Genomic DNA, 26,344 nt, shown 5'->3' with positions numbered 1-26,344 from the left:
ATCAATTGTTCACAGGATAGTCATCAAAGCGAAATGCAAACATCATTGGGATATTTTTTAAATACTTTGTAATACGGCTTCATACATTACTCTAGTATCGTGTTAATATTATTGTAGTCGATATCAGTTAATTATGCTGTACTGATTAAAATAATCATACCACTTGCTACCACATTACACGCGCAGCTCTTCTTCTCACAAGCAGAAAGCTCAGGACCCATTTCAATCATCACCATCGCAATCCGATTCATCTTCCAACATTGAATACAATAATGCCTACAAGTCGTGCGTTGGGTTTAATTTATCGATAAAACACAAAAAGCATGATTAATTCCTGTTTTCACTTTCATCGCTCCTTTTTTGCATTTATACAAAACTACTAGTAAATCACAAATTTCCTAATCAAGACGAACAATCACTGGAAAATTAGAACCGTTGACTATGTTGACTCATACTGTCCAAAAAAAAATCGGCGACGGGACGCCGGACGCGGTTGCACGGAAATGAGCGAATACGTACGACCCTTATGACGTCTAACAGACACACGCTACAAGAGTTGGGGTAGTGTTCTACTGGAGCTGACATTGGTAATTGTAGTTATATAGGTAATAGTAATGGTTAGCAGTGGTAATTATTTATTTGATTCTAAACGACAATTGGGATAACTTTTTGCTTGCCTTCACAATTAGCAATATCTATGTTAAAACGATGTTTTTTTTTATATAAATGCGTTGCTTTCTGGCTGTGCAGTTCAACTTCGAAAGAGTTTTTCATTTTCTGTATGTGGCTAATAAATAATGATAAGTGCTAATCGCTACGCTTTCATGCTTTCTAATGTTATTGAATTATTTAGGTAAAATGTATAGTTTCGGTTAAAACATTCATTGCGGCTTTACTAAAGTGGTTTGTGTATGTTTTTTCCAGGAGTAAACGTTAATTATTCTACGTAGAAGCACTGTCTCAAGATCTTACTTAGTTGCAAAAGTACCATTTCGTTTAGTTTCAATGCAGTCGACCAATGTATGTTTGCTCATTGTTTGTTTTAAATAATGTATTCGGTTTTATTATTTTATTTTTTACTTATTGTGCTTTGAAACAGCACTAGCGAATCGTAGCTACTTTCGCTGCCGTTATTATATAAATATCTAAAAGCCTAAAACAGTAGTAAATAAAATTTACATAGAAAACTCAGATTCAACAAAAAGTCATTGCACTGTTTGGAGGGGTATTTTTCTTCCGTTTCTTTCTTTTTCTAAAAAAAAATTAACGTGAACGAATCTACAGCGGAAACTAACTAGAGAGGTTCAACAGGCACCGCAAACTTAATTGATGCAGTAACCCGGAACACGAAAACAAAATGTAAGATTGTCAAAAGAAGATTTTGATCGCGTATGTTGTTTGCCTTTATCCTTACAAAGAATTAGATTCTTTCTAGATTGTTTTTAATAATTGTTCAAATTATTTCGTAAGCCAAACCCTTTGTTCAATTGAGAAACATTTTTCCTAATACTTGCCAACTGAAAACTGTGAATCATTCCAATGCGCTTCACACGAAAAAATTTGGAAGTTCGAAGAAGCCTGACGGTAAATGACCGAGTGAACCTGTTAGAAAGCAGTAATATTTGTGGCTTCTAGCTAGGTATACCTACGGTTGAACATCTATTGTTTGATATTCGTTCACTACTAATAGTTTTTTTTGTATGTTTATATACGATTTGCGTTTGATCAGATTTAAAACTTAGTTTATCACCAGTTTTCCTAGGCAAAAGGAATTCCGGTCTCAAACTGTTGACTATTAGAATTCTTTTTATCAGCTTTCTGATTCCTCTGAAGAGAAGATGAAAATAAAATATTTCCAAAACTTTATTAGGAACACGTGGCCTATCTACAAAACGAAAATAAAATAGATACTATATTTGGAAAACACAATATAGGAATAGAGAGCATGATACTAGCATGATACGATCTACGCGAAAAATGTCTTCCGTAATAAAAGAAATTCTCGAAAAGGAACATTGTACAAAATATTTTAAAATATCTTTCCTCAGGAAAAAAAAAAAAACTCAAAAGCGTCCTCAGCCATCCAATAGAGAGCAATCATCACCCGGAAGATCAGATTCTTCGTTTCATTGCCACTGTCCGACGCCGGGCTGACTAGGGTACGGGGGATAGTTGTAGTTGGAGGGTGGTGGCGGAGGAGGGTACGAATGGTACTGTGGATCAGTCGGAGAGTAGGGAGCACCAGTCGTTGGATAGTAGGGATATGTTGGCGGAGGATAGTACCCTTGGGTTTGGTACTGTGAAGCAGCCTGATAGGGATATTGGTAAGGATTGGTACCACTTTCCGGAATATAGGTCGGAGGTGTTTCATAACTTGCTGGGCTGCCGCTGGTACTACCAGCGGTCGGAGTAGGGATGCCAGGAATAGTGGCACTTTCAGGCCGATGGAAGGCTGATCCGTTCGAACTGACGGTTTGTGTCGAACAGGGTGAGTTATTTGTTGCAGTTGTTGTGTGGGAAGCGTACGGAGTGAATGAGGGAGTACCGGCCGAGCTTGGCTGCAACTGCTGATAGCTCGATGCAGTTTCAACTGGACTAGCGTTGGCTGTGCTAGTCATGTAACTTTGAGACTGCTGGTTCTGCTGATGGTGGCTTGAACCAGGCGATAGAGGAATATAGCTGTGGGAAGAGGATCCTCGCGAGTGGCTCCTCACCTGGTGCTGAGGCGAAGCTGGCGGCTGATGCTGATGCTGGGACTGGGATGCGCCACTTGACTGCTGGTGGTAATAGTTGGTCGAATCAGTTGGAACGGTTGTTGAGCTCATTGTCGTGACGGTTGATACTGATGAGGATGACGGTTGATAGTAGTTGGAACGATTCACTGATGAAGGTGTGTTATTATTGGATGCATATGACGGACCTGGACACAAAAATGTACATTTGAGGTATAAGGCATTCTTGTAGCTTAACTAAACTAACTTCGATCAACCCATGCATTTCATTTACGATAAACTACTATACGTTAGTGTTAATAATAAAATCATATTAAAAAGCATTTAGCGTTTTCGAATTTTTCTATTTTAATAATAATTAACCTTCGAATCTCCCAAAGAACTAAATAAGCAGACACATCTAACAATTTTTTTTCAAATCAAGTACAACCACAATACATTTTAATTTTAGTCACCTTTAACCACACCAATTAGGTAAACAGTCAAAATAGTCTTATTTATTGTGTTAAAATCATTTGAAAATTTTAAATTTGTAATATGAATCGTATAATATGTAAGATAATGCAATATTCTCAGAATTGGGAACATTTTTTTTTATTATAGATATTTTAACCATTGGGTCATTCGCCTCTTTATTCGGGTTAGAAAAATTTCTTTTAGAACAATTCCTCACCCTGTGTACGGCAGTGTTGCAAAACGAGCGAGAAGCACATCAAGTCCGTTTGTTCGCGGACGTGTACGCATAGCATGCCTAGCGTTCTTCGTCGTTCGCGCCCGGATGAAGCAAAACCGCGAACGGGAATGCTCGCGAGAAACCCTGACTGTGTTCTTTACAGACACAGTTAACCTCACTTTTCTTGACAGTTCGCTTGTACTGTTTACATGGACTTAGAAAAATTTGTGGACGCCTAAAATGACCTATCCACCAACAGACATGAACGTGGATGATCCCCAGCTAATTCTTCTCTTACTGATACAAGTAACCCCATGACTCAGCACATATCAGTACCCTCCCCAGTTAAATGGGATTTGGGTGATCTGCTTTCGAACTCAATCGAAATCGGACTAATTAGTAAATATTCCAAAGATCTCGCGAGATTTGACTAATCACTATTCACAGATCACAGATAACAAGAGTTGTCGTGGGTAACCTCGTACAGGTGAACCAGATTGCTAGATGCACGCGTTATACGCAGCAGTTTAGTATATATGTACCTGCAAATGCAGTGGAAATCGATGGGGTGGTCGCCGAGCCGAGTCTGACATGCAAAGACTTGTTAAAATATAGGGTTGGGTGCTTTAAGGACCCCTCACTTAAACAGGTTTGGAATGCAAGCAATTGCGTGCAGCAAGAACGGAGAAGAATAATACCTCCTACTCCCAAACAGGCTCGTATCTGGTAACCTTTGCCAAATCGTCTCTACCAGAAGCACGGTGGTCGCAATGGTACCAAAATGTGCACAGCAAAAAAAAATCATGTAACTTTACGTCTTGCCAGATGCACATAAAAGGAGCGTCCGAATTCACATTTTATTACATGTACATTACATGGGACCTATATGCATCAATAATCACCAGTATTGGGTTGCTTTCTGCAGCAAGCGTTAAGATGTTGCCCCGACAGTTTTAAAACCCTACACCTATGTAAAGCACCTACTGCACCTTGATCGTAGCCTAAAAAAATGCAAAACATTTCGACATAGCAACGAAACACAACAATTCTTAGCAATTGAACTTAGCCAATAATTCAAACTATGCACTAAATCGATCATGTAAAGCAAACATAAAACCACGAATTACCTAAGTACCAGATAATTCACCAAGCCATGCAATTTACAGTACTAATAATAGAAAGCATAAAACCACTTACCATTATAGGCAGACGACACCGGACCTGCCCCGTAAGGGGGATGTTGCATTGGCGAACCAGCGTACATTCCGGTTGGTGGTGCAGCTGATCCAGCTGCCGATGGAATTGGAGGTGGTGGTGCTGGTGGTGTTTGTTGTGGGTACATTTGTTGCGATTGAGAATACTGATCGTAGTAACCGGAAGCGGCAGATATTGGCGGATAACCACCATAGGATCCGGTGTTGTTATTGTTGGTGGCCGATGCGGTGCCACCGGGGATTAAATGTTGCGATGACGATACCGGCGTTGCTGTTCCACTAAGGGAACTACTGTTACTGTTCTGGCTGTGGTTCATTACCACTGCCGGTGAGGGGGATGGTGAGGAGGATGCTGAGGATGATGATACTGGGTGATAGGGGGAGGGATTGTTGCGTTTGCTCAAAGCTTTTTTGGCTGCATTGTAGTCATTTTTCGGTTTGGGGGGTTTTTTGGCAGCAGTCTTTTTACTCGATGCGGTTGCTTTCGGTTGATACTCCATGAAATTGTCGGTGGGAGTGGGCGATCGAGTAATGTTGCTGAGGCAAGTTTGAAACTCGCTCTGATTTTGGTTGTTGATTAGAGCGGATGTAGTTTTCTCCAGGAAATTCAAACTGGACTCATACTGTGACGGTGGTGGGAGAGGCTGAGAATGGGATGGCGGTCCATAGTATGTGGATGTACTATTTCCTGTATAAGGGTTCCACGAGGAGTGTTGGGTTTGCGATGGTGCCTGTTGGTGTTGATGTTGTTGCTGTTGATGCTTGTGGCTTCCGTAGGAAGATGAATGCATATGCTGCGGTTGATGGAGTATAGAACTCTTACTGGAGACAGTAGAAGGATTTGGCACACCATAGGTTGGTTGTTGATTATGGGTAGGATAAGCCGAAGACTGCTGATACTGTTGTTGAATTTGTTGTGACTGGTGCGGAGGAATCTGTCTGCCTGTTGCTGGGTAGTGTTGTACCTCAGAAGCAGCTGACACGGGCGGTTGTATTGCAGAAACCTGTTGAGCTTCGACTGTGGCCGCTGGATGTGAAGGGATTTGATTTGACGGAACACCTGAAACACATTCTTCTGGAACTGATTTTGTCGGAGTGGAAGCCTCGGGAGCTTTACCAGCTTTGTGCCTGTAGTTTTTCAACGAAGACTGAGAAACTTTCGTTTTCCTCTCAACCAGATTCGGTTTGTAAACAACCTTTTCTCTAAGGGGCGGTATTTCATCTTCGATTGTTACTGTCGTGGATGGGTGTTGGTGCGTTTGTTGGCTAGGAACTTGAGTATGATTGCCAGTATGCTGGAAGTTTTTAGTGGGTCCATGTTTTTGAGGAGCCAACGAGTAAGCGGACTGAATCATTGGGAACTTTGATGAGCCATGCTCCAAAGCGACTTTTGATGCAGCATTAGAAAACGAAGCTACGCTCGCAAGAGGGATTTTTGTCCTCTTGCAACCTACCATGCCATCTCTAATTTCTCCTTCCTCGAGTTCATCGCTCTTCATGTCACAATCAACTATTTCGCCCTTTTCGGGATAATCGTCAATATTCATAGAATCCCTTTCACTATCGGGGTCCAGCGGAACGATGCTGGAATCGGACTTTTCTTCATCATCCGAGTTGGAAGGAATGCTCAGAGAATTTCCTTCTGAACAATCACCACCAATCTTTGAAGCAGCCCCGGCCTTCGTGGCGGTAGAAGTAACACTAGCTCTCCGACCGGCGGCAGTAGCCAGCGGACCACCCTTGCCAATACCATCCTTATTCTGACCCACTTTAAAGGCCGTTCGAATGGCAATTATCTTACCAGTCTCTAGCTGCATGTAAATTCCTTTCGGTGATTTGAGAACCATAACCTTCTGACCGGCTTTAAGAACAATATTGGATTTGTCCGCTGAACTTGTAGGAATTACCACGTCTAATAGAAGAAAAAGCTTTATCTTCCGATAAAACATAAAAACTAGAAATAAACTCACCAATAGGAAGCGTCATTTCCTGGGCAGTCATTCCCTGTCGCTGCCAAACTTCAGCCGGTATCCATCTGGTAGGTCGGTTGCCACCAATCGCATTTTTGCCAGCGTCTCCGGACTGCATTGGACGCACCTAGTTTCAAAATAATAACCGATCAATAATTAACTTGACAATATCAACTACAAACACTCACCGATGCTACTGGTCGATGGATGATTGAACCGTCCGGAGTTCTAATCGCCCTGTAGGTAGTTCCCATCGATGTGTACGAGTAGCTGGGTTTGGTAGCGGCTTGTTTCTCCAACTCATATCCTCTTTGCGCTTGACGTTTTTCAGCAGACGAGAGTTTCTTCTCTTTCCTGTCAATCAGTAAACTCTCATGGGCAAACGGAGCTTTCGTTAGCTGCTTCGAATAAATTTCCAAAAGACTCTGCATGACCACATCAATAAATTTATCCTTCTCGTCGCTAAAATCCTTCACTTCACTTTCTTCTCCATCATCATAGCACAAACTAGTCACTTCCTTCATCGATAGATGCGCATCCGGATTGCACTCATCCACGATTCGGTCGCTCATGCCTTGCTTGTTGATCTGCCGATCGTAAATTTTCTTCTCCAAGCAGTTATCCATCACCAATCGGTAAACGAAGCAGGGTTTCTTCTGTCCGTAACGATAAACACGACAAACGGCCTGCGTGTCGTGGCATGGATTCCAGCTTGCATCGAACACCACTACCCTGTTCGCCCCGACCAGATTGATGCCGAGCGATCCAGCCCGGGTTGACACGAGGAAGAGATGAATGTTGGGATTGGAGTTGAACTCATTGATCAGCTTTTCCCGCTCCTGGGCTGCCGTCGAACCATCCAAACCTAGAATGCAAATATTCGATAGTTAGGTACGACCATACCCCAACTGAATCTCTGGTACAAATCGTAACAGATCTTCTTTCTAGAATACAAAATCACATAGTTTCGGACAGCTGTGGCATGGCAACAAGTAATGACAATGTGACAATTTCCTTATAATACACTTTTGATGTAGATCAGCTCTGATCAGCATTTCTGCCATTTTTAAAAATTGGTTTCCTTCTCGACCCAAGTTTGAGCTAGTAATTAGCGTATGGGCGCCATATAAAATGTTTTCTCAATATAAATAAGCTTATTTTTATTATTTTTGTTATTCAGTTTTGAATTTTTTATGTTATTTTTTATTTATCTTTTACCCTTCTTCATGCCAATTTCTATTGTATTGTTTAAACTTCTTTCCTTTATCTTTATATTTTTACTTCTATATCTTTCACCGTGTTTTTATCTGTAAAGTACAACGGTTTACAAATGAAGTGCTTCCAGCAATACATCGACAAGCGGTTCTCATACACGTTTCCATTTTCCGTTTCCGTTTCCCAGAATAAGAAATTTCAAATAATTGTACCTTCTTCTGGTTCATTGGTTCGAGATAAACTGACAAAATGCCACTCCTGCTGAACCTAAGTGAAAGAAAACTTCTGGTATTCCTGCTAGGCGTAGTAGCCTTTTCTTGTTCGGAATTTCGTCCTGAGCTAGAAGACTTGGCAACTCTTTTTCTTCTGTAAAACGCTGGAACTCAAACTCCATTTTAATGGTTTAGTTCAATGATCAATTGCTCGTTTCAACGTAGGGCCAAGTTGGCACTTCCTTGTCCAGACCATACTGCTCAAATTGGTTTGGAGAAGTACTGTGAATTGCAGTGATGCAGTGATCGAGAAATATTCCGATCTTCTTTGTATCCGACCTTTTTGGCTGTCATATCACACCTTTTGCAACTGATATGTGAACCAATACTACACTACCAAAACATGTAGTTTTTTGTAGCACGGTAGTCGTCCAGTCCGTGGGATGTCCTTAAAACTGCCGATAACGGTAGCCGATTCATTTGCTGTAGTGACCTGTTTACCCTAAGACTTCGTCAGAAGTCCAGATTCCGAAAGTAAAAATCGCTTAATATTTTCTCATTTGGACCCACAATTCCACCATTATGTTCATGAATTTTCCAAGAACTCGCTCGAGTACTCACTGCTACCGTTGTTACTTTTTATCAAACTGATTTGAGATTAACTGAATATATTCCTTATCCCTCGTGACCGAATGGGACGCTGCTTCTCAGTTCTCCAAAATGAGATGCACTTGGGAGGACTGCAATACCAACGCATGCCTTCGTCCACGCAGAACATATATCCTTTGTCACGGCGTTGCTTGTCATTTAGCAAATGCAAGAGCTCCTAAGTCGGTGCTCCTGCTTCTCCTTGCGATAAACCTACGAAACGCTTGCAGGAATCGATCCGTAAAGACGCCCGAAACTATGTGACCTGCCTTCCTGCATAGGCAAACACTGCCGCTCGCCTTGGGACAGATCTTAAGTAAATTGGCCCAAAATAATCTATCCCTATGTTAGAGAACGGACGATATACAGTCACCCGAGACACTGTTAGTTCTTCCATGAACTACTTTACGAGTGTAGGTTTCGATGAAAAGCATCTCTGACACAAATCTCTCACACGCAAAGGTCAGAAGCGAAGTTTAACGACGCTCAATAGCAGTTGTGGTCCAGCATGAAGCAACCGTTCGTGATAGTGTTGTAATATCATTCTAGTCAAGCGATGACGAGTTGAGAGTGCCATGGGGTGTTTGGTATCTTCTGATTCTTTCAAGTACTTCAATCTGTTATCCACCCTAATGAGCCGAGATTGTACCAGCGCAACGGCGATTGAGCTGATACCGGTTCACTGTCTGTTATTGCTTTTCAGTCCTTGGGAAAGGCCTCCAACTGTACACGGTGGACTAAAACTCGTTCTGCTTCCCGTAGCTCGATACTACAGCAAGAAACCCTGATGGCCGGTCTTCAATAATCGCAATCAAATCGCTGTCCGTCGTAGCAATTCCGACCATGACGAAAATTTGCCCATGCACCAATCGTTGAATTTTGTCACAGATGAAACTGGAACCGCATCCATTGTTCAACGCCTTTCCTCTACTCCCTCAACGCTACTCAAATCGCCAGGGTACTCGGGCCACTGATCATGCGCTTCTGCCAACCAACCTGCACCAGAACTCGTTATTATAATATCTTGTGGGAAAATTCTCCTAGAGATCAAATCAGTAGCAATCAGAAGCGTCCACAAAGCTCAAATCTCGGTATCGTTTGAAATTTTTAAGAGGCAACTCTCGAGTTTGATGCAAACAGGCGAGTGGCGCCTTTCCCTTCTGAATCTGGACTCCGAATATAAATGGACAAAACTTGAATTGTCAAACAAACGTCTCGCGGATTACCTAATGACGGTTGCTGCAGGTGAAACTTTCGACAATTGTTACCCACCGTTGCAGGTATCGGCTGATCCGAATCTAATGTGTTGCAATTTGTGTCTCTCAGGGTCCATAGAAGCCGAATGAATAGTTTGGCGGTTGTGATGGCTATTAGTTCCAATTGGTTAAACAGTGTCGCTATTATTGAAAGTGTGCAACGTTTATAGTGGTGATACCAAGCACCAAAATGTTGAACTGAAACCTGAAAACATCGGTATTGGGCATCCATGTTTGCACCAAGGTTTTCACTGAGGAATTTGAGCCCAAGATGATCCCATCAATACCACGAATCGCTAATTTACTTCTATAATTTCTTTCAACACTAATGCTTAGTTTGAAACCTACTTCTTGAGATGAAATCCCTCGTTGGACATCATCTCGTCTTGTTGGATCCATAGCTTGGGCTCTTCATCAATATCATCCGACCCTGTTAACATCCGTAGGCGAGGGACACCAAAGAATACATCCTCCGATTTGACATCGATTTGTCGAAACATTTCTTCGAAGTCGGCTACAATCATTGATTCTGGCTCTCATGATTATCGACCGTAAATCCTCCTGAATTACCGGCCCCGCCAGTAGTACATCGTTCAAAGAGATTCCCGACGAAGTTTTGCAAGATGTGTCAAAGACCAATCCGTGGTTATCCCTCCTTAACCACCGGATGATGCTGTACTGTTGAAATATACTGCACTTTCACTCTCTTTCGCCAGATTTGAATTGAAAACAAAACTGTTACCATCAGCCTGAGTTGATTGCTTCTATAGCGCTCGAAAATGTTGCCCGGCAAAATTTGGAACATTCCTGAATATTTCACAAAACTGGCATCACTGCAACTCACGCGGTTATCATTCAGAGCGTGTTATGATGCTGATGATGGTATAATGACGTCGGGTACTCATCGGTAGCGACGATGCGCTTGTTTGTGCTTGCTTTTTCGTAATCTCTCGTTCTCTCGTATTCAATCGATCAACTAAATAGAACATCGCTATGGCTAGCGTGGGTTGACGGTAGGATTCCTGTTTCACCACAATGGGACCAGCTTAGTCGACGTCAGTGAAGCTGAACGGAGAGGATAGCGTAACTCGTTATTTCGGTAAGTCTCCCGGCAATTGGGAAACCTCGAATGGTCTTACTCGAAAATACTTGACGCAGGATCTGGTAACTCCTCGTACGGTCGAACGTGACTTGGCAACCAAAACCTTTGATGCAACGTAGAAATTAATGGTGAATGTCCTAAGTGAAGTAGCACGATGTGCATTGTCCGTATTAAAAGCCTCGTTACAGAACTCGTACTCGGAAGAATAAGTTGATGTTTTGCTGCTTCTGGTAGATGAGAATTCATCAGTCGTCCACCGACTAGTAGGAGATTATCAGTATAGATCGGATTCATTGCATTAATGTGTTGGCAAGGAATGTTCGATTGTATTCGCTTGATTTTGTCACCAAGTTCGACATGCTGAATTAGTCGCGCAATAATCACAAGAGAATTGCAGAGCTCACCAATGGTCAACCTGCTACGGATAATACGGTCGGTTTTCGTTTTACGAGCGTTATTGATAAAACGATAGACCCATGCGATAACTTTCTGTATTTTCCGGAACGAACTATACTTAACAAACACCGGCAGCTGTTCCTCGATCAAATCTCGTCGTCAGCTATGTTATATGGTATCTCGATGGTGAACACTGGGTCGTTGAGAAACTGAGAATCACATCCAACTCGTTATAATTGCTGCCAGTAGTTGACCACGCGAAATAATGTCGGCCGAGTTAGCGGCTAATCAAATATAGCTTCACTGCAGACCATCGGTGAGTTGTTGAGTTTTAATAATTCGATTTCGGACGAAGACATAGCGCCGACTAGGATGCTTCTTTAACCATGCCAACACTATTTCGTTATCGGACACACACAGCATGACTTACTGGAATTCAATTTGGATGATTGGAAGCACCTTACCAAGTTCAAGAGCAGGAGCGCTGCACACAGTTCCAATCTCGGAATCGGTACGTCGTGAAGTGGAGCCACCTTCGATGGAGGCGTCAGCAAAACCGTGCAGTTCATACCTTTCTGCTCCATCGAAAGTAATTCACCATGGAGTAGATAAATGCTTCAGAAATGTCGGAGACTACTTGAGTTCGTTCCATTGATGCTCAATTTGGTCGTCCACTGGATCTTCCCAGTCCTTCTTTGTGCGTCAAAGTTATTGTAACCATAGTTTAGCGAGGAAAACGGTTGGCGAATACAATCCTGCAGTTTCGCCACTTGAGAGTACATAATTCTTTTTGTTACTGGATTCGGTTAATGTAGATGGCATATCTGCGAGAAAAATTTCATCGACAGATGGATCCCTGAGTAGCTTAAGAATTTTTATTGCTTGGTTGAGGTCGTTATATATCAATCCGTTTCATTGATTCTCGTTCAGCGATCGGAATGTGTTCAAGGAATTCTGAAAAATTTTAACACCACTTATGGAGTTGGAATCCAACCTTTTCCAACATCGATTTGAGCTGATGATGCGCTTCGACAAAATATCACCGACGTAGCAATCCTTTTTATGGTGTTCGGGGCAAGTGGAAACTTTTCGCCTTCGTCGTTAGCTAGTGGCACCAAGCGGCGGGCTACTTGAAACGGAGCTGATGCAATTCCATAAATGACTGTGGTCAACTCTAGAACCTTCAGATTATCTCTCCAGAAGATTCTCCGGAAACAGGTGTCCTTATGATGCATGCGAATCTGTCATTATATTTTTGAGATGTCTGATGAGAAAATACACCTATGCACTGGTCCCACAGCTAAATTCGTCTCGGATGATTTCGCGCTGGCATAACAGCACTCTGCATTTGGTGGTCAAGCCACTTGATCGAAGCGCTGCGTGATGGGGGGGGGGGGGGGCAGAGTACGTAGCTGCAAAATGTTCCTCACATCCTCGTTCTTCGGATGTAGTGAGTGTGATGTTTGGATCGAATCTTCGATATATTGAATCCATGCCACCTGCGAATATTTGTAGTTCTTCGATTAGAGTGAGGTGTCCTGGCTTCACCAGCTTGAATAAAATGGGGTTTTCGATTGATTGACACCGGTGTAGTGGAGTGCACTGAAACTGCACCGTTTTTGCACTTTCTAGCAGAAGTGCAGAAAACTGGGTATGTTCCATTGACACTTCTGCTAGAAAGTGCAATCCACTACACCGGTGTCAATCAATCGAAAACCCCAAAAGATTCGCTGCGATCAGCATATCAATGTTAATGACCCTCCCGACAAAAGGTTAGATCAGCAAGCTTGAGGAATATTCCAACCTTTGAGATCAATGCTTCCCGATGGAATCGTACCTATGACTCTCGGGATCACCAAGCATTATATTTTTGCTTCGAAATCACGGGAAACAGGAAATCAGACTCATCTCGATCTTCTCACGTGCAGTTGTCTTCCAATTGATTCATCCAGCGATAGGAACAACAGATCTCTGTTTCTAGATGCCTAGACTGTTGGCAATTTTCTCACTGAAGGATTAGGCACAAGCACGTAGTTGACACTGCTTACCCGTTCGATTGAATTGAAACGGAGCAACCTTTTGGTTGGTTTGGTTGATTTGAATTCCTCCTTCTCTACCGTAGACGCTATTTTCACTAGGGAGTCGATTTTTTTGCGGTTTCTGTTTGGAAGCCACTTTGCATCATTCCAAAACTTGGTAATGCGACTCTAATATTTGCTGGAATACCGGAAAGTGTTCCGGCCTAATGTACTACTCCCAATGTTTTCAGGTTGATGTACCAGGTGCCGCTGCCAGCAGGTACACCACAATCAACTCAGACATACATGACATCTCCTGGTTCTGGTACTCTAAACTTTCCACGTGTTTTTCGTGCTGTTGTCTAGAAGCTTACGCGACTTGTAGTGAGATTCATAGATCATGCAATGAAATTAAATGAAACCATACACTAGAGCGAGGACTTCTTTTTCGACCTGGCTGTACCCCGTTTCTTTCGCAGTCAAACTTTTGAACACATAATAAAATGCTTTTTCCGAACCATCCGGAAAACGATGTGCTTTGCGGGCGTTGGAAGCGTCTGCTGAAACAACGATGTCCAGTCGGGGATTGTAATGAGTTAGCAGCAGAGAAAACTTCAGAGCGGCTGGCAATCGTCTGAACATTTCTAAAGCAGATCATATTGTCGGTAGCGAAGAATTCGCATCTCCTTACTGTATTTTCCATAGTAATTTATGGTTCCTAGATACGACCAAAGAGTAGGCACATCGTGGGCATATTCACGACGGCTGCAATTTTCTCCGGAACCTGCTGCATCCAGCAAGTTATATATCGAGGACAATCTGATACTTCACTTAATTCATGAAGAACTGACACTTGCTCATCTTCACGATGAACCCATACTCATGCAGACCTGTTGCAAGTTTTGCGTGAGTTTCTGGCGCGTTTACCCGCCTACGATGTCACCCAAATATGGGCAGGTGCACTGTAGCTCACTGGGCATCGCGTCCATTATTGGCTGGAATGCTCCAGGAGGTTTCCGGCAGAGCGACCGTTAAGTTGAAATAACCCCTTGTGGATGTTGATAACTATCAGCTTCCGACTTTCTTCATTGACTTCCACTTGCAAATATGGATCAGACACATTGCCAAAGATTGTACAATTTGCCATGCGGGCAAAATGTCTTCGGGTAGTGGAAGTGTGTCCGGTGGAAAAATCAGCACAGATCCGAACAGAAGGGTCAGGCTTCCGGACAACTATGATGGGAACTGCCCACAGGCAAACGTTATTGGAATATCATTAATATTTTGTGCTTGTAAGCGCTGTAACTCATTTTCCACGATAGCTTCCATGCTATATGCCACCGGCTTCTTCTACCTGAACACGGACTCAAACGAGATGTACGAGTGATAGATGCATCTGCGTCTTCTTACATAGATCCATGTTTTCCCTAAATACTTCAGGGAACTGCGCTTTAAGCTCAGTCACATTAACATCTTCATCCTGGTTGACCACCAAGTTGCAGATGGATGATAAAGGAACGTCGCATAGACCGAACTGATCCATAGCATCTGTTCCTAAAACATTCAAATTTTGATTTGGTTCGCACACGTAACATTTACCCTCTTTGTGGACTACGCTGATTCTAATGGCAACCGAAAACATTACTCAAATGTTGAATTTGTCTCCGAAGGCAGTTGTAGCGGGCACCCCGCTTTCTCCCAGCTTTGATACGAGAGAATGGTGATATCGGAGACAGAGTCGAGGTGAAGATCTAGTGGTACTCCGTTGATGCCGATTGCAAATCATCGACCTTGTTGCACATTTTCAACTGTTACACTCTTGCTCGAGCGTTGATTCTTCAGCGGATGCTTCTTCTGATTGGGCCAGCTCTCGGCTGAAAACAGAAACAATACCCTTCACGATGGCCGATTTTGTAGCAATCCGTGCAGTTACTGCTTGTATGTGCAACGCTTACATAGTGCTTACCACCAGATGTCCACCACGGTGATTTTGGTGCACTATTGCCCCGCTTTTCGCTGAACTTCGCTTTGTTCTTTAAGTCAGATCGGACCGCATTCGAGGACAGTGAAGTGGATGCTACAGCGTTATTGCTGCTCAAAGTCGTGACCTTGAAATTTTTCAAGATTTTGCATTAATCCACTACTTTTCTGAGCGTCCTGTCATTCCTTTCAGTGATCTTCGGCAACGGGTGCTTGCGAAGGTCCGAGTCCTTCGCTTATTTGATCACAAAGATCAGGCACTTGAAATGCTCCCTCCTGATTAAATATTCGGATTCGTCCTTCGTTGTCTGTAGACATTGATAACGAGGATGAAATATCGGCACTAGTGTGACGCAAATGGATTTCAACCAAAAAGCAACCGGACTTTAGCGGCGTCGTCGAGGCACGATGCGTCCTTCTTAAGCATATCTGCGTATCGTGCAAGTCGATTCGAACGAGCATTCTTTGTCCGCGTCGTAGGCAAACTTCGTGATATTTGTCGCCAGGGAATCCAACACCAACTCCTTCCTCGATAAGCCTTGGCCAGAAGTCTGAATAGAGTGCATTTGTTCCGTAAGCTTTGTCATACATTTGTGCTGATTGCTAAGAATTTGGATGATGCTGACATGGTTGCTCTCCGGTGACTGCTTGATTGGTCGCGATTGCTGCGAACGTTCAAGCACGTGCGCACCGCTCCGCGATCGCTGCTGGTTGACAGGACTGTCGTTGACAGCTTTCACTCCTGCTAACAGGGTCGCCCGCCAACACTTTTCTTCCAGGCTATTGTTTATCTCACTCTCGGGATGAGCCTCGGATATTGAATAATGGTTCATTCTAGATTGACAACAAAGGTAGTTACTTGGGTAGCGATATAACCTTTTCAATATATAAAATTCTACTATCAGAGGTCATCTAGAGTATTCTAATAGAATTTCTGACGGATTTGATTTTTTACCGGTTTCTATGGTTACGCAGCCAAATTCTACGTGAGACTTTTAAGAAAAAGCGTTCTTTACTCGTTGCGGTGTAGCGTAAAAAGAGATAACACTCATTAAAATCAAGTTTGAATGAGTGTACCACAAACTGAACTAATGTAGTGCAATGTTACCTTCCGGCAGTCGCCCAAGTCCAAGTGCAACCTTCCGGCAGTCGCGCTAGGGCGCTGAGAACACGGTGCCCTGAAAATCTAGCGAAATCGTCTTAGAGCAACTGCGGCAGCTCGTTCAGTGAGCCACTTCCGGAGAGTTAAACACGAAAATACCTTGAATTCTTCTCACACAACACTAATGTACCTCCAGCGTCAAAACGGAAACGCTATAAAATCCATAATCATATAGTGATAGTATGTGCAGTCGAGTCTAGTAATACGAGTCCACGTATTACAAGTCCGCGTAGTGGGAGACCCGACTTTACATACTATCACTATAATTATGGATCTTACAACTGAGAATGTACAAAACATAGGATTCCGCAATCCTGCATATAAAAATAGTAAAAAAGCATTACTTACGGTAGTAGTTCGTATTCTTCGCCCATTGATTCTCCGTGCCGGGTATTTTGTGCTTCTGCAGGAACCGCTCGATCAAGTTGAGCGTCAGCAAGCTCTGACTAAATACCAGCATACGATCGCCCAGCTTGATACTATCGATGAGAATGTGGAAAAAAATCTGCATCTTCGGTGCACTCTCCATCAGATCCGGTGTGTAACTTTTCATCAGCTCAAACGCCCACTCGTACGGAATTTCATCCTTGTCCTTACCATTGGCTTTGCTGCCATCTTTTGCACCATCTTTCGTTTCCTTCACTTTGGATTCGTCTTCGGTTTTCACCAGTTCGTCCTTCAGTTTAGTTTCATCAATTTCGTCTTTCGTTTCGGTTGCTTCTTTATCTGCTTTGTCCATAGCTTCCGACTTATCTGTCTCGGTAGCCTCAACTTTAACGGTGATTTCAGATTTGACCTCTTCTTTAACTGCCGTTGCTTCACCGACTCTTGCAACGTCCAACTCAGTTTTTATTTCACTTTTTACTTCGGTCTTAATTTCTTCTTTAATCTCTTCCACCTTGGTGATAACCTTTGTATCCATGTCGACAATTTCCGTCGGTTTCTCCTCTTTCACATCCATCGATTTGACCGGTTCCTTGAGATCTTCCAACGATGGTTGGTCGGCGTACTGGGCATTTGCTTCCTGTTGAGTAACAGCAGGATCAACAGGAGGAGGAAGCACCGGCGTGGGTGGTGGTGGTTGCGTTTGATACATAGGATCTACCGTTGGAGCTGACGGATCCCATTTCTGTTCTTGCTGCTGTGTGTTGTATTGATTGTATTGTTGTTGATCTTGTGGTTGTTGCTGATCGGTATAACCATATTGATTGGTGTTGTTGTAGTAATTACCGTTGAAGGAATTGTTCTGTTGTTGTTGGTAGTAGTTGTTGTTACCCCAATAGTTTGAATTTTGATAGTTGTTTGATGCATAGGTATTCTGGTAATTCTGGTCATAGCCGTAGCCGTAGCCTTGATTATAATTGTAATCGTTACGTCCGTAATAGTTATTACCGTAATTTTGATACGGATCGTTCGATGAGTACTGGTTTCCGTAGTTGTAGTTGTTAGGATCTTGATTCATCACGCCTTGATTATAGTTGTATGGAGCTGGCGGTGCAGCAGGTGGAGCTTGTTGATAACCCTGATTTTGATAGCCAGGGTACATTCCTTGTTGCTGTGGTGGCTGCAGCTGCTGGGCAGGTTGATGTGAATAATCTTGATATTCCTGCTTGATAACATTTGGATCTAGTTCAGTCTTTATCGATGGAGGAATTTCAGGTGGATCCGCCGCTGTTTCTACCGGCGGAATATCTTTCTGTAGTGTACTAGGACTAACTGTTGCAGCAGGAACAATCTTGCCATCCTTCCCAATAGCTTGACTTTTCTGTGCTAATTCCTTCTTGGTAGTTCTCGGCTTACGAGGAGTTCCATCTTTCTTCAAAGCCAATGGCTTGGGGGGTTTTGGAGCTGACGGTTTCTTACCTGGTTTTTTCTTTTCTTTTTCCTCTTTTTTCTTCTCGGGAGGCGGCGGCGGCGGAGGAGGTGGAGGTTTTACCGGTTCCGGTGGTGGCTTGATAACAGGTGTGGCTTCAGCTTCCTCTATTTCTAAATCTAAATCCCGCTCACTCTGTTTCAAAAAGTTGTACAACACATCTGGGTGATTCCAAATCTTGCAACATACGGCAAAGGCTTTGAGTGGGTTTGGGACAGCTTTTGTTCTGACGACTTCGTTCATGAAAACCGTGTACAGTTTTCGTTGAAATTCGGTCATTCTAATCAACAAAACGTACTCTTCTTTTTGGGGAAGACTGGTCTGCAGCACGGAATGCGACCTTCTTTGCACAAAACCGAGCAACAAAGAGTGCAACACATGGGCCCTGTAACGCATTAGCTTGATATCCTGCGGAGTAGAGTCGATACACTGTCCATTTTGAATGGGTCGTTCAAACATGTTACTAAACTCTGTTTTCGTACCGAGATAATTCGGACGAACAAAGTCCACCATACACCAATACTCTAGCAGATTATTCTGCAGAGGATATCCAGTCAGCACAATTCTTCGTTTGGACTTGATTTGTTTCAGCGCAACCGAAATGCTAGCGTGTGAGTTCTTGATACGGTGACCTTCGTCACAAACCACCAAATCCGGACCAGGTTTTACCAGTGCTTCATGGATCTCGTCAAACATATTTTTCTGTTCTTCAGTAGATTCCTTCTCATCATCTACCACCGATGGTTCACCCTTCTTCTTCTTTTTCTTTTTTGTCATCTTTTTCTGGCTAAGCAGCCGATACATCTCATAGCCAATCAGCAAAACCCCTCCGCTTTTAGCCCATTCTAGTACAACCTTTGCTCTAGACTTGAGCGTCTTGTGGCTATCGTTCAAGATAAAAATTTTAAAGTTCCGCGGCCTAACCTCACCGTGATTTTTCAGCGGGCTACTTTCCGGATCCTCCGGCAGCCAAGTGTTAAACTCATTCAACCAATTCTGCAGCGTATTGATGGGCATTATAATCAGCACCGTTTTTGAACTGGTGTGTCTTAAAAATATATCACAGAAGCAAACCAGCTGCAGCGTCTTGCCCAGGCCCATAGAATGTGCCAGAATGCAACCGAATCCGGTAGAGGTGTCGTACCGCTCAATCGATTCAATTATGTTATCGAATAGAAACCGTACACCGCCAATCTGGTGAGGCTTGATGATCCGAGCAATCTGTGGTGCTAAAAATATATCCTCCTCGCCCTCGGCATGACCAACATTGATCACAACTCGACCCTGCTCGTCCGGAACATTGTACGAATCATTCACATGCAGTCCACTATTTTGTGGATCGTCATCCGAATCATCTTCTGGTTCCTCTTCATCATCCGACAGAACAATGCAATCATCATCCGAGGAACTATCAATCGTTACCACTTCTTTTTTCTCCGGCGTGGGAATGATCTCCGCTTCACTGTCCTCGTCCTCATCATCTTCATCATCAAATTCCTCTTCGCTATCGACCATGTCGTCAAAGGCTCGTACCGGAATCGATGGAATCTGAGCTGCCAGCGAGGACGATCCAGTAGACTTCACCGGAGCAATACTTACCGACGGTGTTAAATTAGTTTGAATTGGCCGTGCTTTCGGTGGTCTTCCTCGAGTTTCGAACGGATTCTTCACGTAACCCACCTTCACCGGTGTGGATGTTCCGGGTTGTTGAGTTTTCAGTATCGAAGCATGCCCCTGGAGAAACTGCATCACTTTTTGCTCGGTCTTATTTGTCTGCCTCTCCAGTGCTAGCTGTCGCTGTACCTCGCGGATAATTCTCTGTTGTTCCTGAACTCGAGCCAAACGTTCCAATTCTTGACGTTGAGCAGCCAACGTCGACGCATCCAGCTGGTTGTCGTCCATTACCTCCTTGATGTTCTTTCTCAGATTGCTAACCTTTCGCATTGCGGCATCCTTCTTGGTAATCTCTAACGAAATTTCCTCGGTGCATTCCAATTCCTTCACCCTGCTAGTGCTGGCGTCAGTCTTGGAGACCGGTTTCACACTTATTTCGCCCATTTCTTTCAGCTTTTCGGAAATGTCAAAATCCATCTGCTGCGCTGGCGTAACAGTTGACGCTGGCAGTTCTTGCTGTTCCGTTTCTTCCGCTTTTGGTGATCGTTCGGGTTGGTCGGTTTGAATGCCATCATTTTCGTTTTTAGGTGATTTTTCCTCTTCCGATAACGGCGGCTGTGTTGGTGGTGGTGGTGGAGGTGGTGGTGGAGGTGGTGGGGTCGGCGGTAGTGTCGACTCTTGTGTAGGCTTCTCAGTCTCTGGTACTGGCGATGGGGGTTTTTCCTCAGTCCCGGGCGATTTTTGCTCGGCAGGAGGTTGCTCCTTAGGTTCAACAGATGGCGGCGAAGGAGGAGGCGGTGGTGTTGGTTGCGATTCCACCTTCGGGGGCTTATTATCTTCAAGCAAATTAGATATCTGAAAGGAAGATTTGTTCGAGTCTATAGCGCATCCATTGCTGGTAGTCGGGGTGGTGGAGGCAATCGATTCTTGTGCATCAACAACAGGCGGAGGAACACGCTTATCTTGTTTCTCTGCTTCAAGCTCTTGTTTGGATTTCTTGATTAATACATTATCCAGGATTTCTATTTTACGCTTCGGAGGAATTCCTGGAGCACTATCAGTCGTATCGTGTCCTCCGGAACTGGAGCCAATGAGCATATTCTTATCATCACGAATTGAAGACTTTTGGTCTACAGATGATGCTTTCTCTGGTGATTTCTGAAATCCAGAAGGACCTGGAATCGATGGTATTTGCGGAGTTGCTGGAACGGGATTTTGATTGCTGCTAGGATAAGCCGGATAACTGGATGATGGAGGTCCTCCAACTGGCGGTATTAATGAGTGGTGGCTCACCGGAGGATAGCCAGCAGTCGCCGTCTGATGGTGGTACGCGTGCCCTGCGTAAGGTGCTTGATGATGGTATGAATGCTGGTACGAGTGGTACGGGGCATGCATAGAATATGGATCATAGTGACGAGAGGCAGCGGCTGCTGCAGCGGCATGATGATAATATGGATCCTTTGTATGATGGTCCATCATCGAGGGTGGGGCTCCATAACCGTAGTGCTGATAGTGACCACCTGGAGGTGCTCCCGGGTGCATTGGAGGCATTCCGACCGGTGGTGGCCCTATATCATCACTGCCATCTGGTTTGCCGTCCCCAGCCGAACCTAGGGGCGGGTTACCACTGGCGTTTTCCATGGTGGGATTGTTGCTATCGATTATTTCACCCAGGAACTCATTTTAACCATTTTACAAATATCTGAAACAGAGAATAACAGAACATTATTTAAAATATCATTCAATTTTGAGCAGCATCCCACCCACATCTCATCGCTGTATACGGAATGGGTGGCCTGCAATCAAATCCAACTGAATTGGTTTACTTTGCTCTCTTTATGTACAAGTGGCGAGCTGTGCTGTGTGACGTGCTTCTGCTCCGTTCTTCCTGCAATACATATGTGAAATATTTCATCCATGCGCATTCCCACATTTCGAATCTACCACACCGAGTACTGAATGTGTCTATATCTCCAGTGTTAAACTGCATTGAAAGGACAACAGATGCATTCAGGGGGGAGGGATTTATTATAATTATTATAATTCATCAACCAGGATCCCCTCCAGTAACCGGGCGCAGAGGATGTCTAGTGGTTGGCTGGTAATGCCAAATGGTAACTAGACGAACCGCACTTAGTTACCGCAGTGGCTCCCAGTTTCATCCCGGGGACGGCGGTTATCATGACAGCTGGTGATGACGATGATGAAAATGATAAGTCTTTGCATATTGCAAATATCAGGTTCGAGAAAAGCGAGTTAAGCAACATTTTACGCCGGGAACAAAAAAAAATGCATGACGATGCTATTTTCTAGCTTAGATGGTAACGTTTAGCTTGGATCCTTGATACATTTAACCTGGCCCTCTTGCACATTATTGAACGGGGGATCTAATGACTAATTATCTAGACAAAATATCGTAAATGCTGCCGGCAATTTCGCTTGTGTACAGCACATTTGAAACAATAAGAATTTATTATATCCGTCTATATATTGCGCCAATTAAGTCCTGTTTAAGATTACTGTGTCTCATCCCTGCACTGCCCATAATCGCAAGTCAGTCCCATGTTCTATAGGATTCCCTATCTACATGGGACTGACTTGCGATTATGGGCAGTGCAGCAACAACTCTATGTGATACGATGGAGAGTAAGTTATTCCTAATGGACACTAAGCATAGCTGACATTTTTTATATAATTTAACAGTTCTGATATAACGAACCTTTTGCATAATCATTTTTATAATCAGGAAAATGGTCATACAACATAAAAGAAATTCGATATAATTATACCAAATCGGCTTTAAATTATGTGATTCCATAAAATCATCATGGTCAACTTTCAAAATTCCAGATTCCAAATTTTTTTAAGTAAAATTTAATTCCCTGAAAATTCCAGGTTCAAATTCCTTTGAGCTGTTGGACATCATCCCCGATAATGCCGCAACAGCAGTCGACGCTCTCTTGCATGTATAGTCGAAGTGGCTGCCGAAGGTCAGCTTGTCGTCTATAATGTCTCCGAGAGACTTCAGACTCCGCTGTGAGGTGATCACGACTTCTCCCACATGGATAACTGCATGTTGTGCCGACTTGCGGTTGTTGACGATAACTACCTCCGTCTTATGATGAGCGAGCTCCAGGCCTCTCGCGCTCATCCATTCCTCCACCGCGTTGATCGCGTGTTCTGCTGTTAGTTCTACCTCAGGGATTGACTCCCCGTAGACCTCCAAGGTTACGTCGTCGGCAAAGGCGGAACCTTTTTCTGACCGGCATCGGTCTCGTATAGCAGTACGCGGTTCTGGAAGTAGCTTTCCAGGATCCGGTACAGACCCACCGGTAGGCTAAGCCGGTGTAACGAGAGCGCGATGGCATCCCAGCTTGCGCTGTTGAATGCGTTCTTCACGTCAAGTGTCACTAACGCACAGTATCGAATGCCTTGCCTTTTTCGTTGGATCGCTATCTCGGCAGTCTTTATCAATGAGTTGATAGCGTCCACTGTGGACTTACCCTTCCGAAAGCCAAACTGGTTGCTTGACAGGCCGTCCATACCTTCTGCGTACGGGGTTAGCCTGTTGAGGATGATCCTCTCAAGCAATTTGCCAGTCGTGTCGATCAGACAGATTGGTCTGTACGCCGATGGGTCGCCTGGCGGCTTCTCGGGCTTCGGCAACCACCAATTTCTGCCTTTTCCATCTATCGGGGAAACAGCACTCGGCAAGGCATCTCTGCATAGCTAGCCTGAATATGTTCGGGTTCGCTATGATCGCTGCCTTGAGAGCGCTGTTTGGAACTCCATCCGGCCCTGGAGTTTTGTTCATTGCTAGGGAATTAGCCACTGCGAGTAGTTCTTCATTCGTCACCGGAGCAACCATTTCGGCCGTGCCCGCAATGTCTCGTAATGCAGGTAGCCAGGGGCTTGTAGCTCGAGACGGGAAGAGTACTTCGAAAATCGTCGCCAACCGGTCCGGAGACCGTTCTGGGGGTAAAGAGCCTTTGGTCTTGGCCGTCACGAGTCTGTAGGCGTCACCCCACGGATTCGCGTTGGCACTCTCACACAGGTTGTCGAAACACGCTCTCTTGCTGCTTTTAATGGCCTTGTTAAGGGCCAATTTCGCAGCTCGAAACGCTTCACGGAGGTTCTCTCTTGCATCCTCGGTGCGGTCTCTTTGCATCCTACATCTAGCTCTAAGGCAGGCTGATCGTAGAGCTGCAATCTCGGCACTCCACCAGTATACCGGGCATCTGCCGTTTCTTGGCAGGGTTTTTCTCGGCACAGTGGCGTCGCACGCGCGTGATAGAACGGCTACCAGCGCATCCCCGCTTAGACTGTCAGTGTTGGCCTCCAGTCCCAGGGCCGCGGCGAAAGCTTCGCAGTCGAAGTGATTGGACTTCCACCCGCGTACCTGCCAAGGATCTCCCGCCCTCGAATGCTGCACATCATAGTTGATCCTAAAGCGGATTGCTAAATGATCGCTATGGGTGTAGCCTTCGTCTACCCTCCATTCTATGCCTGGAACCAGACTCGGGCTGGCAAATTTTACGTCAATCGATGCCTCCACCCCGTTTCTACGGAATGTGCTAGCGGAGCCGTTGTTACCTAGCACAGTATCGAGTTTCGCAAGCGCCTCCATTAGCGCTTGGCCCCTGCTATTTGAACAGCGGCTGCCCCACTCTACTGCCCAAGCGTTAGTCTCCCGCTATAACTACCGGTTTCCGGCCCACTAGGTCTGACAAGAGCCTGTCGATCATCTGATTGAACTGTTCTATGGGCCACCTTGGTGGAGCGTAGCAGCTACAATATAACGCACCATTGATCTTGGCAATCGCAATACCCTCGGCGAAGGAGTGTATTACCTCTTGAACCGGGAACCGTCCCGTTGTACAGATTGCCACCATCCCAGGCCCGTCCGACACCCAATTACCGTTGCCGGCAGGGATGTTGTACGGGTCTGATAGGAGGGCGACACGGGTCTGTCCTCGACTCCGAGACCGACTGCCACAACAGCCGTTGGGTTGCTGCACAATGGTTAAGATTTAGCTGTGTGACGTTCACGGCTTCTTCTTATTTGTCTCACCGAAGGGACACGAAGGTCCGCCCATAGCATGGTTGCGGGCTTGCTTCTTAGCGGTGCAGATAAGGCATTTATGCGTCTTAGTGCAGCCCCGCTCCTTATGCCCCTCCTCGCCACAGCGACGACATAGTTTGCTCCTGTCTGTACCCTTACATGCGTACGATTTATGGACGGACTCCAGGCACCGATAGCACCTATCCACTGAAGGCGGCTGTGGTATGCTGATTGCGCATACTGATCAGCCGATCTTCAGTTTACCTATCACGGTAACCTATTTGGCATCTGCTTTCAGTAGCCTGAGGTAGGCTACTTGGGTGCCGGAGGGTCCCCCTCTTAAGTGCACAGAGGCCCGCTCGATTGTTACGTCGCATTGCTCCTTGACGACTGCGACGACATCGTCTGCGGTCGTGAACTCGTCCAGTTGCTTACACTCGAGTCATTTCCGCCCCTAACGACCTCACCTGGGCGCCTTCACCCAGGACCTCTTAGGCCAAGACCTTATTGACAGCACTGGATTGTGCGCCTCTCTTCAGCGCCAAAAGCATTTCTCCTGCATTGGTGCGTCTCACGCTGCGCACGTCTTGCCCGAGAGCCGAGAGGCTTTTGGCCGCCCTCATCGACTTTAGGACGTCGGCGTATTTGTCCTTGTCGGTCTTTAACCACAAGGCCTCGCCTCTGTCCTTGGCCTTCTTCGCGGGCCGCGGTGCATCCGGTGTCGGTGTCGGTGTCGGCTTCTTCTTGGTGACCAGCGTCCAGGGGTTTACACCCCCCTGCCCCGGTTGCGCCGAGTTGCTGGCACCTTCTCTCTGCCCGGCGGGGTCATTTTCGCCCCGGTTTACCTCGACCAAACGACGTTTGGCCGTGACGGTTACACGCCGTATGGTGTTGGTTTTTGCACCCTCGCCTGGTAACTTCCTAGGGCGCTTCGCGTTCGACGTAGTCTTGCGCTTGCCCTTACCCTTCGAGTGGAACTCAGCCGCCGCTTCGAGCGACTTGGCTGCTCCATAGAAGGGGAAGGCCCATGTCTGGGTACCTGTCGGCCTTCTCCCTTCCCTCCCTCTTGGAGGCCACTGTCTGGGTTCCTCTGTCGGACTTTTCTCCACACTCCACCGTCTTGGCGTAAGCCTGCTGTTCCTGTCTTGCGACACGAACAGCCTTCCGGAGCACCAGCAGGCTCTGTTTCAGCTCCTTACTGATATTTTGCTTCGCGT

General features: G+C 45.0%; 1 protein-coding gene across 7 annotated transcripts in view; it reads right to left on the bottom strand.

Annotated features, from left to right (window-relative positions):
• Positions 1-51: 51 nt before the first annotated feature.
• Positions 52-26,344, bottom strand: part of LOC131692641 (uncharacterized) — a 52,654-nt gene continuing 26,361 nt past the window's right edge. For 4 of the 7 annotated variants that reach the window (XM_058979795.1, XM_058979800.1, XM_058979797.1 and 1 more), the window contains 5 exons: positions 16,927-21,767; positions 6,778-7,454; positions 6,590-6,716; positions 4,603-6,531; positions 52-2,920 (listed from right to left, as the gene is read on the bottom strand). In XM_058979795.1, the coding sequence (XP_058835778.1) occupies positions 2,127-2,920; positions 4,603-6,531; positions 6,590-6,716; positions 6,778-7,454; positions 16,927-21,706 (8,307 nt within the window). In that variant the 5' untranslated portion in view covers positions 21,707-21,767 and the 3' untranslated portion in view covers positions 52-2,126. Of the gene's footprint in view, positions 2,921-4,602; positions 6,532-6,589; positions 6,717-6,777; positions 7,455-16,926; positions 21,768-21,828; positions 21,954-26,344 lie in introns of all 7 variants that reach the window. The other 3 variants (XM_058979798.1, XM_058979801.1, XM_058979799.1) reach the window with 2 other exon arrangements.

The sequence above is a fragment of the Topomyia yanbarensis genome, chromosome 3 (genome assembly GCF_030247195.1).
Source record: "Topomyia yanbarensis strain Yona2022 chromosome 3, ASM3024719v1, whole genome shotgun sequence".
Classification (NCBI taxonomy): domain Eukaryota; kingdom Metazoa; phylum Arthropoda; class Insecta; order Diptera; family Culicidae; genus Topomyia; species Topomyia yanbarensis.
Note: the sequence above shows the minus strand (reverse complement) of the source record. Positions and strands in the feature narration are given on the sequence as shown.